The sequence below is a fragment of the Gallinula chloropus genome (genome assembly GCF_964237585.1).
Source record: "Gallinula chloropus genome assembly, chromosome: 10".
Classification (NCBI taxonomy): Eukaryota; Metazoa; Chordata; class Aves; order Gruiformes; family Rallidae; genus Gallinula; species Gallinula chloropus.
Genome location: NC_140095.1, coordinates 16648867 through 16667874, shown reverse-complemented (window position 1 = coordinate 16667874; position 19008 = coordinate 16648867). Strand labels below are relative to the sequence as shown.

Here is a 19008-nt window from a genome sequence, read left to right as displayed (position 1 = left end):
AAAACTATCGAAACAAAAAGTCAGCAGAGGTGTTTTTCACTGACCTTATGAGCAATAAATACATTATTTTGGGGCTAAGCAGAAGAGTTGCCCTTTATCCCTGCAGTTATAATAAATTCTGGTACCTTGGCACAGACTCACATTGTACTGTAGTCCAGGAGTTGTGTAGCGCAGACACGAACTGCTGCTGGGTGGAACTTCAGCCGCAGCAGCGCAGCTCTCGAGGGCAGCGTGCAAGGCTTGGCCACTGCATCACCCACACTCACCTTCTGGGCATCAGCAATCCTTGTATTAAGGATATCAGAACTTCAATTACTCCATTTAGCAACCAACTGCAGACTTGTTCATGACATTGTCTAACTCCTTCCTGACCTGCTGAGGCCACCTGCCCCCACAACGAGCCATGGCCACAAACCCCATGAGGTTGCTATCTGCTGCTCCTGAGAGTTTTACAGCACTCCCCAGTTTGGATGAGTGACAGCTTCACCGTTTATAAATCTCAATCATGTCTTGGACAAGTAAATCACTGCTGTATTTTTAGAAGATAGTAAAATACACAGGGTTTGTTTTTTTGGGGGGAGGCAGGAGGTGGAATCTAATTGTAAAATTAGCTTTCAAACATAAGGGAAACAATGTTAGTCATTAAAAACCACAATAACTTGTCAGAGACAGCAATGTGCTACCATCATGTTGAGATCTTAATTCCACATATTCCAGTGCAGCTTATAAAATATTTGGAAGGGGAATGCGTATCTACTTCACTTTGAAATTCTGGGATGAAATTCAAGTGTCACTGAAATACACAGAAAGAAATCAAGATTATTTTTTTCAGTGTTCCCTGTGTAAAGGAAAAGAATGGAGTATTGCTCATTCACTGTAGAACTTCCATTTGTATGCCAACTTTGAGCAAAGAGATACAGGCACATGTTCTCTGTTCTGTTTGCTCTGTCTGGCTAGCATAACAAGCTCTATGGGTGATTCAAAGTGCAATGCCTTGACTCCTTTCAGTTGGAAGGTATTCTGGTACACCATACAGCATCCTGTAATGCAATATCCACACTACTACAGCCTTCCTAGGTAAAGGGACCGTACGTGTAGTGCACATATGTGAGCGAAACCTTCTAGTTCAGACATCAGCTCTAGGAGACAAAGCTTCAGAAATTCACCCTCCATACTTAGCGAAGACAAAGGTTTTTTCCTTTTTTTAATGCCTTGCTTTCTAGTTTACTAGTTTAAAACAGAGCTTGGGTTGGCACTAAACCACAAAGAACAGCAGATAAGAAACCGTACAATTTTCTGACAGGTCATTGAGCTGGAGCCTAACATGCTCATCTTAACAGCTCATTTGTGTCTGCTGTCCTGACATTCTGACATTTGCTGTCAAGGTTCCTTTCCTGGGCAGCTAGGCACTTTACTATTCACCACCACCACCCCCTGATTTGCAGTGGCACACACCAGTCTCTTACTTAACTACTGACGCAAATTCGGTGTCTCTGGAATCCAAAGAAACACCCTAAACCCCCTGAAATTATCAATGGTTTCTCTATCATGCAAACTAGCTATTTAAAAGAGCACAAGACAACTTATGAAAAAGGTATTTATTATTTACACAACTGCTATAGTTCCTTAAGAACAATATATACCATTTTTATTTGAAAGGGTCAGTCTTCTTTCAAATACATGAACTGCATAATGCACGAGTGTTGGTAATGCCAAACAGCAGTCACATCACACTTCTATAGTGCAGGCATAAGCAGCGCAAGTAAATGATGTTTTAAGAACAGTATGGCTGAATATTGTATTTAAACACAGTGTTTGCACTTTGACAAGATTTAGCTAGAAGAGAACAAGGGTTTTGTTCATGCTTTGTTAGGAATGTGACTTTCCCATCTGAGGATTAAACCCTTTATCTGACATATGAGAATTTTTCAGGCAGACTGCTTTTCTCTTACCAAATAAGAGTGGGTTTCTCTCCCTCAAACTTCAATCTCTTGTTTTCCAGTAAACACTGCTTTATAGTACAAGTTCACACACTGGGGTAGATTTGCCACAGAGGTGGTACTTTCCCATCTTACTGTCTTGCACAGAGAAACACTGACATACTAATACATACCAAACTTAGACAACTTGTAGTTCATAGACTTAAATACTGGAATGGGAGAGGGAGACTGTTTCTAAAGATGGAGGGAACAGAGGGCTTATACAATTCATACACTGCCAAGGCTGGCTCCTTACTCAACTTTTTTGGTCTAAATATTTTTTTTTCTAGTTTCAGAATGGTTTTGGTCTTTAATGGTTATGGTTGTACTTCGGCAGCAAAGGAGAGGAAAAAGTATTTTAAGTAGTAACACCAGAACTGAATACAAGAAAAAGTAACTGACTTGTTTCTCCCACTTTGAGCTTATTGCTGTGATCTTAAAAAAAACCCACAACCAACCACCTGGAAGACCAAGTATAGCAGTCATTCTGGCATTGGATCCAGTGTCCAGCACTATCATACTCTAGCGTAAAAGCAAGGAAAAGTCCAATGATCTTAGTTAACGTTCCCTTCAATTCAGTGCCACACGTTTTTATTAGTGTTATTGTCCTTGCTTCTTTGAAAGATACCTGAAAGAAACAAAAGTACAGTTTTTCATAAAATAAGAGGTAGGCACTAACATATCTAGTACCTTTTATAAACCCAAAGCATAAATCTGCTTTCTTTTCTCACTAGCAGTCCCCCTAGTGACAATCAAAATTAGATGTGTTCAATGCTACTTATGATTTTGATTTCAACATTTTTTCCATTCCATGACAGATTATCTAACAGTAATTCAGTCATGTTTTAGTTCCTTTTTTAGTTTTTTTTTTTTAAACAAAAGGCAGGAAGGAAATGGAAACATTTTATTGTAAGCAGTTGAAAATTGCTTCAGTTGGGAAAGCAGCTATTATATCCTCTAAGATAAAAAAGTCCATTATGGCACTCCTTCAAATAAATTCAAGACTTTAATGAACAGTCATCCAGTGTAACCTGAAAAGAACAGGCCCCCCCAGCTTCTTTAAAGAACCCAAGTTACTTCAAAAGGCTTGTTTTCTAACCTCATAGTTCCCCTACCACTATGGCTGGAGCAATCTCACTATAAGGTGACATTAAGTCTTTGCAAATACTCTAGGGGAAAAAAAAATCCAACTGATTTAAGTGACAGTGTGAAATACCCAGCCAATTTCAATGCTTTTAAAGTTTAACATTTGCCTTTCTGATCTAATCAGAAACAAGAAAGAAAATTGCATTTATGAGGCTGTTCTTTTATGCACTGAACGAGTGCTTCTTGAGTAGCACACTGCATGTGCTTTTTTCACATGTATTGAAACTTCAGGCTGTTGCATAAAACCATTAAGAAGAATTTTTCCCAAACACTTCAGCTAATCAATCTGTAGCAAGAATTAGGATGCTAAGTGGTGCCCTAAGCACTTGGAAACATCATGTTCATAACACAGCAACTTGCATTTCAGAGCTGATGAACACTGTAATTCCACACAACTTGGATAGTGCCTGAGAGCCACACTGTAACACCCTAAACCTCTGATGTAACCACCAGAAAAGTTGCCTTGTAGCAAAGGACCTTAGATCTGAAATGTCAGTCTAACTTTGTAAGGGTGGAAAGAGAGAGATTTCCAGGGACCAGGTTTCTTCAAAAATTCTTCTCCCATTAGGAAGCATAATTGCTTCACTGAAAACAATTATTGGTCCTGAACATTGGAGAAATGTGGAAAAAAAGATCCATTCTGTCAAAATCTTATTTTAGGGAAGCAGCAATAATCAAAAGACCCTGATAACTGCAAATGACATGAAAGTTTATCTGCTCATTTGTTTCCGGTCTTTATATAGATGACCTCAAGCAAAACACAATGGGGTATGGGACAGAAAGAAGGAAGAATTTTTACTTTGTTCTTACCTTTCCCAATGTTTGTGATTCAGCTCCAAAAAGTCGTCTAATTTTGCTATTTCTTTGAGGTATTGAGTGAGCTTTAGAAGCTCCTTGTCTTTATCCCGGTTTAAATGTGCTTTCATAAACGGCCTTATCTGTACAAAATAAATCAACTGGGTATAAGCATTTGCTCAAAGTAAGAAAAACACTTCCAATTCTCTGTCATTTACTCCCTAATTAAAACATTTTCAGTACTATGCCAAGCTATAACTTCTCTTAGGTAAGAGGAAGAAAAACCTTTTCCATTAGTGGCCACATCCAATTTGTCTCGCAATTCGTGTAGACTGGACTGCAGGGGCTTTGCCTTGTGTGCCCACCAGGAAGCAATTTGTTTTCTCTTAGGGTTCAAGTGTCCTCCCAGTCAGACACAATGAGCTGATGATCTGGAATGGACTAACATGTTTTCTACTATGATATCATAGATATTTTTGCAGGAGACATGAGCAGTTATCAGCTCGGCTTTGAGCTGTGTGGCATCACTGGAACCAGATGCTTTTTTTTTTTTTTAACAAAAAGCATTTGACTACAATCATATCTTCTGTGAAAAGAGATGTCAGAAATAACGCTTATCTGACAACTGCTTTAAGCCTGGAATACATTATACCTGTGCCTTGTTTTAGTGATTCAATGTTCATGTCTGCAGCTCTGTTAACAACATTTTGACAAACATCTTTCAAATCTGAGCTAGAGGGAGGCTCTCTGGATGATCCTCTCTCTTTGCCATTCCTCATTCTCCTAACACTGTACAGTTCCAATGAACATCATCTTGCTAGATCCCATCAGTTGACGTCCTCTTCACATTATGGATACTTTCAAAGAAACATCATCTTATATTCCTGCATCTGAAAGCATCTATTTTTTCAAGATTAAAAAATGTGAGGGCTCATTTGTACCATAAAACTGTGCCACGGTTTTTAAGTAGAAATGTAAGTTGCATTCTTCTCATTAAGAACCAACACTGATAATGAAGCATGAACTGGGTGACAATTTTATAAAATCAAATATTTTGCAGTCAGAATGGCACGAGGTATTAATTATCCCCCAGAACAAAATACTTGCTATTACCTTGGCATACAACGATGAAGCACAGACACTTCTTATTTTCTGGATTTACCCACCCTTGACATTGAATCACATATTCAGCATTAGCAATGCCTAGTTTGATTATAGTTTGCAGGTATAATTTAAGCAGAAATAATAATTTATTTGGTTTTGGTAGTCTTTTAAAAGCTCTCTTAATAGTGAAACAAAGCTTATTTAATACTACTATTACAGAAGTATTAGTCCAGACAAATTACAATCTAAGTAAAAATATAATAAAATATGCTGTGCCTTTGCTAGTTAAGAATACTTTTTCCTTATGGTAATACACCAAAGAAGTATCAGAAAGTACTACTTGAAGTATAAGAAAAAGTAGTAATAAATAAAAATTCCAGTTAAAAATACCTTGAGTCCATTTTGTGGATTCATTAGGAAGTTTCGGCCAATATCATCAAACATAATAGTATTTTTTTTGCTGTAATACTCTGAAAATTTCCCCCAGATAACACCAAGTGGCTTCACCTGGAAAAAATAACACATACCAGGTACCTGAGGTAAATCAGATCATATGCAGGAGGTAAGAATACCCATCTATATGAACTTGAGTCCAAACTCAAATGGACACTTGTATTCTTTTGCAGAAAAAAATAGCAGGTACTTGGGCTTTAGGAAAGGAAGAGATGTGAAATAGTGTAACAGACTGAATAGCCCCCACACAGAAGAAAACCCTTCTGTTGGTATTGGTTGTTTGTAATAGTTACCTATTATTTGACTTGAAAGCAGTCTCATCCAAATGTGTTACTCAAAGTAAAACATTAATAGAGAATTTCAGTAGAAAAAAATAATCTATGGTTCCACAATTCTTAGGGTTTTCTTGCGTGAAAACTCCAGCACAACTTCACTGCTGAGTATTTCAAAGGAGTGTGATAACTTGTCAGTTGAATGTATAAAAAGATCAGGTGAAAACAGGTACTTACATCTATTAGTCCTCTTCTGGGAGTGTGCACTGTTATCATGGCAGCACTGTCCAACATGAAAGTTATCTTGTAGTTCGCATTGGTACTCACGCCAAGCTCCTGCATCACACAAAATGATTATTAAAGCTTCTAATTATGATAGGTTTACTGCTGTACAACTCAAACCACAATTATAATATATATTTTATCCAGGTATGAGCTGCTGAGAATTACCAGAGAGACACTGAACAGGTATCAGGTGTGGGGTAGGGTGTTTTTTACCCAATGAGAATAAAAAAGTACTCTGTCAAGAGGAAAAAAAGCTGATAGTAAACACTGCAAAAATAAATTCCTATCAGAAACCTAACAAGTGATGTCAGCATAAAATCAAAGCAACCTTGCAGAAAATAAATACCTTCATGCACAATCTTTCACAAGTTCTACTGTCTCAACCTTCCTCAGTATCTGCAGCAAGGATAGCAACTGTGCAGTCTGCTGTTTGTTCCTTTCACTAAGTTGCTCATAAAATACAGCCCAATCATAGATGAAATATACAGTAACTGCTCATTGTCCAAGATAGCCAACCTTAGCAACCTTTGTTTGTAATTTTAAGATTTGGTAACTCTTAAAATAAGACTCTAATGAAAATATCCCCAAAAGTATTGACTAGATGAGAGCATTGCTTCTCTTTCAAATCCTTTCCTAAGCTGAAATGTAATAGTAAAACAAGCTGGCATGTTATAACATAGATAGTGATGACAAAGTTTTGTGTCTGCAACAGCAATAATATGCAAAGCTACCTAACAAGGAGAAAATATCCACTGCAACACCTCTCTTGCAAATATGCAGCCACACTTAACCGATTTGCTTTCATATGAAAAAGTGTATTTTGCAGATGAAGAGTGCTACCTACCTGGTACGTAGTGTCCTGTTACACTTAAAAAACTATCTGTTCTAGACTGAATTCCAGGCTTAAATAGAAAGTAAATGAGATGAAGCTTGGTTATCTGATACTCCCTTCTTTTTAATGTTCTTCCTGCTTTGTTGTTTAAAAAAAAAGAAGTCAATGGAAGTATTGCTGGGATTGTTGTTCCCTGACAAAAAGTGAAACTTAGAGGTAAGCACTCCATGTGCTATTGGTTTAAGGAGAAACAGCAGTTTCTAGTGGCAGAAAACTCATTGAGATCCTGGAGTAGGCATAGAAATGTGCTGGTTCAGTATCATACAGTGAAAGGGCTGGAAAGGAGACCTAGAAATGTAGAAGGGTGACCAGTGCAGGGAAATCAGCCTGCTTTTAACCAATAGTTTTTCATAAGATTGAGTCCTAGCACTATGCTGATGGACACAACGTGATCAGAGATGAATCAGTGCAACAAGAAGTGCAATGTTTAAAAGGCTCAACACTCATTTTAACTGCACTACCTCTACTTCATAGTTCTGATTAAAGGCTCTCATTTCTGAGAGGTGTTTTTGCTTGTTTAGTAAATTGTAGCAATTCACTATTTTGAGGAAAAGAACACTGGAAAGTGCTTTGTTCTGTTAAAACCTGAAAAATAGTCTGTAAGAAAGAGTGGACATACAAATGCTTAAATCTGGAAAAGTTTTCCCTGAAAAAGAAACAAACTTTGATACATAAGCATAAAAAAAACCCCAACAACCTCCAAGTAAGCATACAGCAATTCTCAGTAAGCTCATTAGATTTACAGCTAAGCCTGACTGTAAATATGTTTACCACTAGGTCAGCTGTGCAAAACTGGCTAGCTGCCTGACTTAGGTACGGAAGAAACTAGGATTGAAAGAAGAGCTCTTACGGATGTTTTAACAAGGCAGAGGAAGCAACAGACCCACACAGCTGCAAGAGGTACAAGATAAATATGAAAAGAGTTTCCTCTTGATAACCTACTCCAGCATGTCACATCTGTCCGCTCCTTTAAAAAAAATGGTATTACACTCAAAGACCAGGACTCTATAATTAGAGGCAAGATGAAAGCAACTGTGAAGGCTGCGTGACTAATCTAAGTTTCTGCAGGTACTGAGGTACCGACTTGTGTTTAGTTCTGCTAAATTTAGCACCTACTGCTGATAGTTTGTGTAGAATTCTAAAATTAGATTATATCTAGTTTTGTGGTAATTAGATAACTTAATGTGGCTATGAAGATTTTCAAATACCTCAGGTTTTGATTCATGCAAACAACCCTGTTGCTAAACTTCTCTATAATACTGAGTCCAACTATATGAACAAACAGCCAGTCTAGAAATAAATTTCACATTTTCAGAACGACTTACTTTCATTTTAGCTTCAATCCACTTCATATTAGTAGCAGCTGAAACACAAGGGAGAAAACAGAAAGAATACTTTATCAACATAAGTCACTGATAGGCAAAAAGCAGCAAGGCAAGAAACTGCTCCTATAACGTATCAATTTTTTAATACAAAATTTCACTTCAGAGAGATTCATCCTTGCTACAGCTTTTAGGGTTCACTGTCCCAAAGAGAGTCTTTCTTCATGTAAGTTTATTTTTATTTGGAAAAGCTTATTTTTCAAACAAAGAGCTAGATAAAGCACTGCATGTGTTTGAACATTTTTCTAGATCAGCTGGTACTGACTTAAGAGTCTGCAGGATCGTAAGAAGCAGTCTGAGGAACCACACTGCCTTTGCAAAGATTTTCCTCCTGGAATCAATGATAAGAATACATAAGGCCTGGAAAGGACAAAGTATCAACATTACCCACTGATGTAAGAGTATGTGAAAACATTGTTCCAGACTATGAAAACTAAATTTTGTAAAACATTTTTAATATGATTTAAACCCTGTGCTGGCTAAAGTCTGTTCTCCAGCTGTTGGACAGGAAGTGAAACAGCATGCAAAGGCAAATGATCAAGCATCCCTGCAGACAGGAGAGTTTGGTTGATTTGGCAGTTCACTACTTATTGTCTGGATTGAGATTATTTGTAAAGATAGCTCTCAGTGTTTGAATGTTCATCATGCAATCTTGTTACTTCAAGCCCTTGTTTGTTTGTAAAAGGAACAGTTGGTAAAGTGATGCTGAGTTTTATACTGGGATTAGACCTGTTCATGTGAGCACTCTCTGGTGTGTTTTCACATAAGAATTACTGTTTTCCTAAAACACCTCTAATAGCTGTGTGAACACTCCTGCTGAATGTCTTACAGCTAAGAATTCACATATTGTTTTAGATCTTGTGATTCACACTAAAAGGCAATATAAAAACCTCCCACCTGGAGCCTCTACTCTGAATGGCAATCTACAATAAAGCCTGTGTTACAATGAAGTCTTAGATATTGAGTATAAAACTTACACCAAATTACAATATCATAATCCTCATATGCAGATGTCAGGAATTCATGAAGGTATGGCCTCATCAGTTCTACTCCCGTTTCAGCACATGACCTGTGGTCTAAAAAGAATAGAAGAGAGAAGCAATTCATTATGAAGCTTAAGTTATTAAATGTCAGTCTGACTTTCCAATCTGACCTGAAGATTTTCATGAGGGGCACTTTAAAACAATGAATAAATTCATAGCAAGCTACTGTTCATTTCCATTCTAAAGGTGGAGAGAAGCAGCAGAAGGGATATTTATCTGTTGCTCCTTACAGGTATTTGAGGGATTAGTTATTAATGAAATTGGAGATCTATGGGTCTGAGTATCTTTGAAGAGTCAGGCCAAATAGTTCATCTGTTTAACAGCCCAGGTATAATACAGATTCCTTCAAACGTAGTCCAGTTAATTTTGTGAACATACATCAAGCTTATTTCTGACATGCAAACGTTGCTGGTTACAATTAAAAAAACTGCTGTTGAATTCTGCTCCAGAAGACTTCTCTATAAAAAATTTAAACCCAGTAACAGGTTGAATTCTGATCTCTGATTTTAAACAAATCCCATCAAAAAGAAAAGCTAAGGAAAAGAAATAAGGCAAGCTATTATTTAGTGCTTATAGTCAAGCTGCCATGACACACCTATATCCCAGAAAATTAAGTCACAAGGAAAACTGTGGCTTCCAAGAAAACCAGTCTGACAGAAATTTCAAGTAAAACGTGTTTTTGTGCATGTTTAGTAATCTGGAAATAAAATTCTCCCACGCCCCCCTCCCCAAAGGCGACTCAATCAGGTACAGAGGTCATTATTTCACAATAATATCTTGCTCTGTCACTGTGATGTCCAAGATACAGGTTGGTTAAGAGAAAGATTATTTGACTAAAATACTAAATTGCTCCTTTTTTACGTCTTTCCACAGTAAGTAAATAGTTGCTGCACTAAAATCAACAATATGCAACACCTACAAAGCCCAATGCTTTTTAAAATATGAGCAGAAGACCCCACAATATTACCAAGCAGGAGGTATATAGTACAACACATACCAAAGTTACTGAAGTAGATTTGTGAACTGGCAAATAAACTGACCTTTTCAACAAACAAAACCCACAAGTTGCATAAAATCTCACCAAATAGTGTATAGTCAACATCTAGCACCAGCAGCTTTTTTCCTTCTCTAGGAGGGTTCAGAATTTCCACTTTGTATTCTTTAACTCTGCGGGAAATTTTTAGTAGATTTTCTTCCCTAATGTAACAGTGCAAAAAGTTACAGTTAATTAAAATGCATACCATACATTCAATAACAGGACTATCATTTTAATAACTAAAACTCCTAACCTATTTTCTACTTCCACAACTTCCTCTTCAATATCAAAGTCATTGACAACATCATCATTATCAGGAGGTGGCCCAAGGACATCTTCCTAGAGGAATAATAACAAAAGATAACTAGGATCACTAGAGGAAAAACAATGACAGCTATCTACTTTCTATTCCTGCATATTATAGGAAAAAATAATGCCATTTAACTGAATTGATTTCACTTTTGGAAAGAATCAGGAAAATATACTGATGATAGCTCAGATTTGAGAAGTCAGTGAACATCATAATAGGTTTGTGCTTCAAAGCCAGAAAAGTACAGGAGTTTAATGAATACGCTGCTATCACAATGCTGCAGAAAAGCTTCCTTTACATAGAAAAATAAGCAGCAACAGAAATCTACTGTGCTACCATTTTTTTCAAATGATTACTGGAATATTCAAAGTTTAAAATCATAATTAAGAGATGCATAAGCATTTTTTCCTGCTTAAGCTAATAAGTAAAATATTTACCAAACTCTCTTCACGAGTGCCCATCATCATGATTTTAGTGTTCGGTTTTAACTTGAGAGCTCCAAGCTTAACATCATCATCTGCAGGTTTGCCTATAATGCAAGCAGATATTTATTTTTTTTTACTGGTACAGAGAGATTTTAGAAAAATGTCAACACATTTCACACTCAATTCAAAAAAGCTACCCATCAAACACCAGAACACCCCAGGCTGTATTTTCACCCTGCTCCACATGCAGAGACATTGCTTGTCTGGTCAGCAGCAATTAAACTTTATTTAACATCCATCTGTCACCCTTCCATGTCATTCATTAAAAGCTGACCAGGTAGATGTGTTGGTAACAAGCAATATCCAGTGATGTACAAAATTTCTTTGTGTTCATTCAAAAGCTGGATCTTGGAGGCAAATGCCCTGTTAGTCCACACATCCTGGTCAGGTTCACAGGGTGTTTGCCCTTGAACATCTCAGGCATGTCCACAACAAAGATTAAACATGAATAGTTACCCTTCATTTTCAGTCCAAGTAGCTTTTGACGCTCTGGTAAGACTCCAGTAAGGCCTTTAAGAGACTGCTTCAGATCCAACACTGTGTCTTCTTCTGATAGAGAGGTTATCGTATACTCCTGTCCACCCCATTTTATTATGAGAGAGAGAGACATCCTTGAAGCATATGTTCAGTGTTATTCTCTGAAAAATCTGCTGCAGGAGGAAAATACAATGACCATGTAAGGAAGAAATAGGAGAAATGCTCTTTTCAGAAGACAAACCATACAGTCTGTTTAAAGTTTCTGATTTTTTTTTTTATAATATAGCACATCAAAGGGCTGTTTGTACTGTGTGAGCAGATGACAAACACGCTGATAAAAACATTGAAACTAAAGGAGAAACAGCAGTGCTAAAACTGGGGCTCTGAGTTCCACTTCAATGTATCCAGCAATGTCACATTCCCCGTTCACTCCAGCATATGCTCATTTGCTGCACGCTCTGTGCAGGTACAGCCTGTTCACTGCACAACCAGCACCCAGGCAGAGTACTGCAGTATCATAAAAGTCATTTCAAAGCTCAGAAACGTCCCCTGCAATAATTACGCAGCCGCAGCAGCCAGGGATGGCTTTACAGATGTAACACCAGAACAGCAAGTATGAAATACCTAAAATATATCAAATCCTAAACCCAGTTCTGAACCCAACAGTTCATTTTTAGCACTGGATGTCTCTGTTCACTTTCACCGTGCGATACCTGCAGTAACACACACCCCAGGTCACGTCTTGCTGTAGCAATATCAAAGTAGGAGTTTGAAAACAAAGCCAAAATACACACCTACACAACACAATTACACTGTTCCAACTGCACTTTCATTGCAGTGCTGACAAAACAACCATAATTACACTGTCTTTAATTTACACAGCATCACTTATACAAACTGTATTTAACAGTTTCGCATTAAACACAGCAGAAAAACACGATTTTTAGCTTTATGCAGAAGGAAGAACATGATTTTTTCTTTTAGAGTTTGGATACAGAGAATCAAGGAGATAGAAAGGTATGAAAAGGCTGTTACAGACTGTCAGGAGATGCAGAGAAGGCCTCTGCACCTCACCATTGGTGAGATTGCCCTTGGAAAACTGATATTCAAAAAGAAGAGAGAGAGCAGACCTGGGAAAAAAACCCAAGGCTATCCAGCTTCAAGAAAGGCATTACACCAAGAAATACAGATCTGGCAATTCTGAAAACTCTAGGAATCCAAAAATACGAGTCCTCTTCCTCCCTCGCATCATGTTCTCCAAGGTTATCTGCTCTCAGACAAAACAGTTCTTATTTATACAGTATAATTTATTAGGAATGAACAAGGAATTACTCTGGCATATCCAACAAGCTCAGACCAGATGAGAAATCGAGGGCTAGACACAACCTATTTGCTGAGGACACTATAAGCCACATCTCTAAACTATTCCCTCTAAGAATCCTGAAAACAAATTGAAGAGGAAAACTGTTAGCACAGAAAAAAATACTTTATTCCCTTCTGTTTTTCCAAATACCCCCACATCAGATAGGGATTTGGCATTATCCTGTGAAAAGGGGGTCTTAGAAACACTAAGAAATTCAACTGATGTTAGGGCTGTATAGCATCAAGCAGCGTTGACACGCAGGGTCATTATCATCAATTATCCCTGTCCATAATCCCTAAACTAAATGTACAGAAAGAAGAGTTTATTGTCTGTTTTCTTGCCTGTACCATTCACAAATCATTCTGCAAGAAAATCCACAGGGCAGGAACTCTCAAGAAGCTTCTCAAGTCTCTGTCCAGTACTAAATTGGTGAGATCATCCCTCCAAAGTTGAGCACTCAACCAAACTGCCTGTCCTTGCTGAATTAGAGTCCTTTCAAGATGAACTTTGTAAGAAACACCAAGCAGAAACCAGGTGCCTTTATTCAATGCCAAAACACTAAGGGAACGGAGTGTGGACACCAGCATCAGTGATTCCAAGAAAAGAGATTTGGAGGTGAGAAAGTCACAAGAGTTTTCAAAGTTTCTACCATCAGGGCTGGACACCACTGAAACTGAACCTGCCTGAAACGGAGTTTGTTTTGGTTAATCACAGTTTTTGAGCCTTTACAAGCCCCTCAGACTACCAGGAGCCTATGGGCTGGAGGGCCACTGGGTCAGGGGAAGTGTTAAAGTTGTGTAGTTTAGTTGAATAGTTGCACTGCAGCCGTTTTCGTGGAAGAGGTGGAAGAAAGAGATCCACATCTTTTAAGTTTCACTAAGCGACGTTTAAAACATCAACGCAAAAGCCCCGCACGAGGACAGCGCAGCGCTGCGCGGGCGGGACCGCGGCACTTTCCGCAACAGGTGGAGACACGGGGCTGCAGGCCAGGGGCTGTCAGCCGCCGCCGCGAACACGTCTCTGGACAGCAGCCGCGGGATCCAACCCCAGGTTCGGTGTTTGCCACCGACTCCCGCCGGGGCTGTCCCAGCCGCGACACGGGGCGAGCGCCTCCCGGGCACAGGGCGAGGCGGGCGGAGGGCGCCCGCACGCTGCTGCCGGCCCCGGGAGCCGCTCCCGCCTCGCAGACGTTACGGGGACACCGACCCGGCCGAGACGAACGCCCGCCCGCCCTCGGGCCCCTCCCGCCAGCGGCCCTGCCTCACCCCGGCCCGGGAAAGCCTGGCCTCCGCCGCACACGGACGGGCTCGGGCCCAGACCCACCAGGCTGCCCCAGCGATCGGGGGCGCGGGGGCGTTGCCCCGCGGCACACCGGGTCACGGTGCCGCCGCCGATCCACCTCCCCGCCCGTCGGCAGCGCGATGCGGCCCCTCACCCTGGCAACGGAACCGGCGCCGTCCCGCGATCCGCCGCACCGGAAGCGGAACTGGCTCGCACCGGAAGAGAGGGGGGGCAGCGCGCGGCGGCGCCTGCAGCAGCCCGGATGTGCGCGGTGTTTCCCGCTCGGCGGCAGCTCCGTGGTGGTGAGGGGCGGCCGGGGCTGCTCCGAGCTCCCTGCCGGAGAGGGGATCCTGCCGGTCTTGTGCCGGCCGGGCTGTGAGGCGAGGGAGAGGTTCCGGCTTCTGTAAGGAGAACGGCCGTCCTCGCGTGCCCGCCTGAGGGGAGCTCCTCGGGGCGGCGCCTGTCGCTGCCCGCGGGGCGCTGCGGGTTCGTGAGGCAAAATCCAGGGGCCAGAGGCCCTGCCCGCGCCCTGCGCGCCTCTCGCCGCCGGCTGCAGGGCCGAACTGCCCTGGAGCCCCGTAGAGCTCCCAGCCTGGGCCCCAGGGAGGCTGGCAGGGCAGTTCCCATGTGCAGCTCTTCGATAGTAACCCTGAGGGGAGATTGCTCTGTGCCCTGGGTGCCTGACTGGAAGCTCTATGGGCTTTTCAGCTGACCCTTTACAAGCCTATTACTGGTTTGTGCCTGTGCAATCAAGGGCCACTTTGATTGTTTGAATTCTTGGGAATTGGCTTCAGCTGCAGTGGGTTTGTGCAGGGGCAACATATTTAGAAGAAAATGATATATTTTGCACAAAGATGGCTTTCTGCACTCGGGTATTGGGCTTTGCAGAAACAGTTTAAAGGAAAGTCGGTGTGGTAAAGCCTGTGTACTTGTATGTATGTGATTGAGTGGAGATGATACAGACTGCGGTTCCCCTTGGCATCAGTACAGATGGTGTTAAATTTGAGGGAGGAACTGAAAGTTTCAGTCCTCCCTCATCTTAGGTCTTGCCCTGTAGAGAGATAATTGTCCTCTCTTTGTTGTTTGGTGATGAGTTGGGAAGGGAACAACAGAGCAGAGGTAAGCAGCCATGCACCATGTACAAGTTGTTAGAATGGCTGCTGTAAGTTAAAAGTGGCGGTCCTAGTGTGAATAAACCTTCGTGCAGAAGTGCTGTATAACTAAAAATTTTGTAGAATCCTGATTTCGTTCTTGACTGGGTATGAATTTAATGTATTTCCTGCCTGGATATATATTTTGAGTTCCGTTCTATATTCAGGTTTTAGCATAAAAGCGCTTTGGCTTCCAGAAGAGTGGTACAGATTGGAGATTCCTTCAGTGACTGTTCATGTCAGGTTTAGCTTCTGACTGCACGTAGATCCCTGTATGTGTCTCTGTCACTGATGCTCTTTCCGCGACACGCGGTTGTCCACACGGAGGCAGCACGTTACAGCAGTGCTGGAAAGCTTCCAAAGCAGCAGCTAGTAATTAAAGTCACACCCTGTCATAAAACTATGCACCCTCCAGGCCTGTTTAAATATTCAGGCTGTGAAAATGATATGTAGTGGGATCACCTCTCTATTTGTAATCTTTTGAATATATTTTTTATTGTTTTCTGGTTGGCTTTTGAAAAGCTCTTTTGAAGAGGAGGCAATAGGGTTTGGTTGGGGTTTTTTTTTTTCTGTTTGAGGAAGAATATGAAAATGTATTTTGTAAGTATTTATGCATGTTTCAGTATCCTGAGCTATGAGTAAGACGTTCTTGCACTAGGTGCTGTTGAAAAATACTCTGATTCTAACGACGACCGTGTGCCATAGACAAATATATCCTACTTAGCTGGGAAAACGCATGGTGGTGCTCAATCCTAACATTAATAAGCACAAAGTGGTAATTTGACTAACACCATATAATTATAATGCAGAGCCCAAACAGCACAATCTTTTCTTCGTACTGAGGAGTTTGTTCTGTGGTGAAACTGTCTGGGTTTACACGGTGGTGAACTGGCGGAGTAAGGAGGAAGGAAAAGCAATGGGGAAGTTTTAAAGCAAGTGTATGTTCCCTTTCACCTTGATGTGCCCTATGTCAGGGGACGATGCTCCAGCGTGAGATAAGAAAAAATGACTGCACATCAGATTGCTGCCTGCTGGCTCCCTTCCAGTGCCTCATGTTCACAGCAAGCATTTTTGAGCGTTTTGAGGAAGAACTCCTGCACGTAACTGCTGAAGCCTAAATCGCTGCTCGTGCTTCATGTGAGAGAGAGTAAAGTTCCCAGCAGCAGGCCTGGGGACTGATGGGTAAGAATCCTTTAAGATCATCATTTAAAACAGTGTGGAAAGCTCAAAAGATTGCTTTGAGAATTGAGATGAAGTTTCGATTATGAATGTCAGGAGTTAGAAAGCAAATGTGATGACATTGCAGGGCTGAGAGATGCTGAATACTTGTGCTGTTCAGCAACATTGTGGTGGAAAGTCAGTGCAGATGTTGATGTGATGCAGACTATGAATGGGCTAACATCCCAGATTTCAAGGTTTTGCAACTTTTCTTCCCAAATGCTTTTTGGTTCAGAAAACTCATTTGAATATGTGCCTGTCTCAACCCCGCTTCTAAATTGAACCCAGCTTAGGGGAAAAGTCTAGAATGGAGCCCATATTCTCTACTGGGAATAGAAGAATTGTTAAAATACAGCTTGGTCCCAGTGTATTTTATTCTTTATTTTATGTTTTTTGGTTTGCCCTCTTAACTCCTTTTACTGTTTCCTACAATATCTTCTCTTTTATTACTTTTTCCCAGTCCATTTTCTTTGTCTTAGAGTTACTTCTAAGCAGGCAATAAAAGCAACGATGTCTGAGAATGACAAACTCTTCAAGTGTTTCCCATCCAAGTGATTCCAGCCTGGTGCAGATGTGTGTGCAAGCTTTCTGTGCTGGTCTTGACTACTTCAGTGTAATACAACAGACAGCATGGGTTACTGGTCACTGCCATCACTGTGCCCTATGCTGCATTTGAATGCGAGCTCTGATTCTGAGTTGCTGTGAGACTGGGCAAAACACCGAGAGCTGCATTTCCAGTGTTCCATAATGTGATGTGCTGTAGTAGCTGGCAGCTCCTCTGGAGACGTGGACATGTCTCAAGTTGGAAATGAAACACGTTTTCAAGTTATCACTAATACAGTAAGCCTCTTCCTTATCAGTAAAGGGGAGGTTAGAATGATATTTATATAGTTTTCTTAGAGGAGTTCTTTCAAGATTATTTAATTAGTGTTGGCACTGCAAGATGCTATAAATACTAGAGGATTGTACCAGTACACCATATGATTCTCCACTTTCTGAATGCAACTGTTATTCTTCTGCCACTATTCAGCCCAATCATTTTTATTTTATTTACTTCGATTCTTTGTATTCTAGATTATGGCCCACTGGCAAGGGATCTTGGGAGAGAACTGTGATTCTTTTGTTTGCCAAACAAAACCTGATTCATCAGTTTCCTTACATCACCACCCAGCTCTCTAGCTTCTCAACATAGAGATTGGTATGGCTTTCCTTTGGGTAAGTTGTAAATCACAGCAGCTGTTTGTTTGTTTGGAGTCAGCGCTCTCCAGTGTTATGAAAGTGGTAAAAATATATGTAATCATATGAGATATGTAATTATCAGAGATACTGCTGAAGTGATTTCCTGAAGAGAGTGAAAATAAATGTGAAATTGAGAAGCTCAAACTAGCTGAATTGCTAGAAAGAGCTCTGAAAAGCAGTGAGGATGAGAAGAAAAGTGAGGGTCGATGAGAGGCTAAGTGATGGGGAGATATTTAGGAAATAGTGTCATAGAAGAGCAGAGCAGTTCCTGGGATGGGGCTACAGCTTGAGAGTAGGTAAATCAGAGAAAGATGCACTGGCTCTGTTGCTGGTGTGGGACCCAGCAGTGGCTCTGACTCCTGTGACTGGGTACGTGTTTCTGCAGGAGTTAAAGCTTATTTGTTCTGTCATTTAGTGACTGGACTAAGACTGCAAGAAGAGAACAAAGGCTTTAAGGGCTGGCTGCTATCAGTATTACAGGGCATACACGAGGCACCGAATTAGGTTTTGCAGGCAATCTTAATTTTTGTATTATTTAACTTCTGTCTGACATTATGACCTACTTCTTAAGACATTCCTTTGCTTTTTCTTATGCAGGTATGAATATTTCTTGAAACAGCTGCTTGTAAAAAGTTTCAAATAAAATTGCCCATGTTACTGTCCACCTTGGTGTCCTTCCGTGTCAATGTATTGTGCTGCTCTTGAGAATTCTTACTGCTTTGTAAGCAGTTCAGGGTGCTGGCATTTGTCCATCTGCATGGACAAATCACGCTTCCACATTATCTGAACTCTGAGAAGGTCTTTTGAAAGTTTTAATGAGATGTCACCATAGAGGTCCCCTCAGTCCTCTGTTGCTGATCACTGAAAGTTTGGAATCCAAATGCCTCTGTTAATGATGAGATAAACAATCACTGAATTCAGAATTCTTAGCCACCCAGTGTCAAATGTGGGAAAGGCTTTTAAAATTCCAGAGGAATGAAGCAGAAAGTTGAGGCGCTTTTAGAGACTTTGCCTGACAAGGCAGTGGCAACACCACGTAGCTGATCTGCCCATTAAAAACTCTGCTTTTGTGAAGAAAATGCATTTTCAGAATTAAA

General features: G+C 40.6%; 1 protein-coding gene and 1 long non-coding RNA gene across 3 annotated transcripts; one reads left to right on the top strand and one right to left on the bottom strand.

Moving 5' to 3' along the window:
- Positions 1-1602: 1602 nt before the first annotated feature.
- On the bottom strand, positions 1603-11792 carry UBLCP1 (ubiquitin like domain containing CTD phosphatase 1; the record flags this gene model as incomplete). Its single annotated transcript, XM_084268507.1, has 10 exons — positions 1603-2607; positions 3936-4063; positions 5415-5531; positions 5987-6085; positions 8252-8289; positions 9286-9384; positions 10433-10548; positions 10641-10726; positions 11135-11226; positions 11639-11792. 10 exons carry the CDS (start codon positions 11790-11792, stop codon positions 2580-2582), a joined length of 957 nt encoding a protein of 318 aa, XP_084124633.1. The 3' UTR covers positions 1603-2579.
- A 2797-nt stretch (positions 11793-14589) lies between these two features.
- On the top strand, positions 14590-18575 carry LOC311195158. 2 transcript variants are annotated; one of them, XR_014617486.1, is made up of 4 exons: positions 14590-14706; positions 16429-16636; positions 17747-17887; positions 18509-18575. It is a non-coding gene; the product is annotated as an uncharacterized lncRNA (long non-coding RNA). The 2 variants fall into 2 exon arrangements; XR_014617487.1 differs by lacking the exon at positions 14590-14706 and having other exon boundaries at positions 16103-16636.
- Positions 18576-19008: the final 433 nt, after the last annotated feature.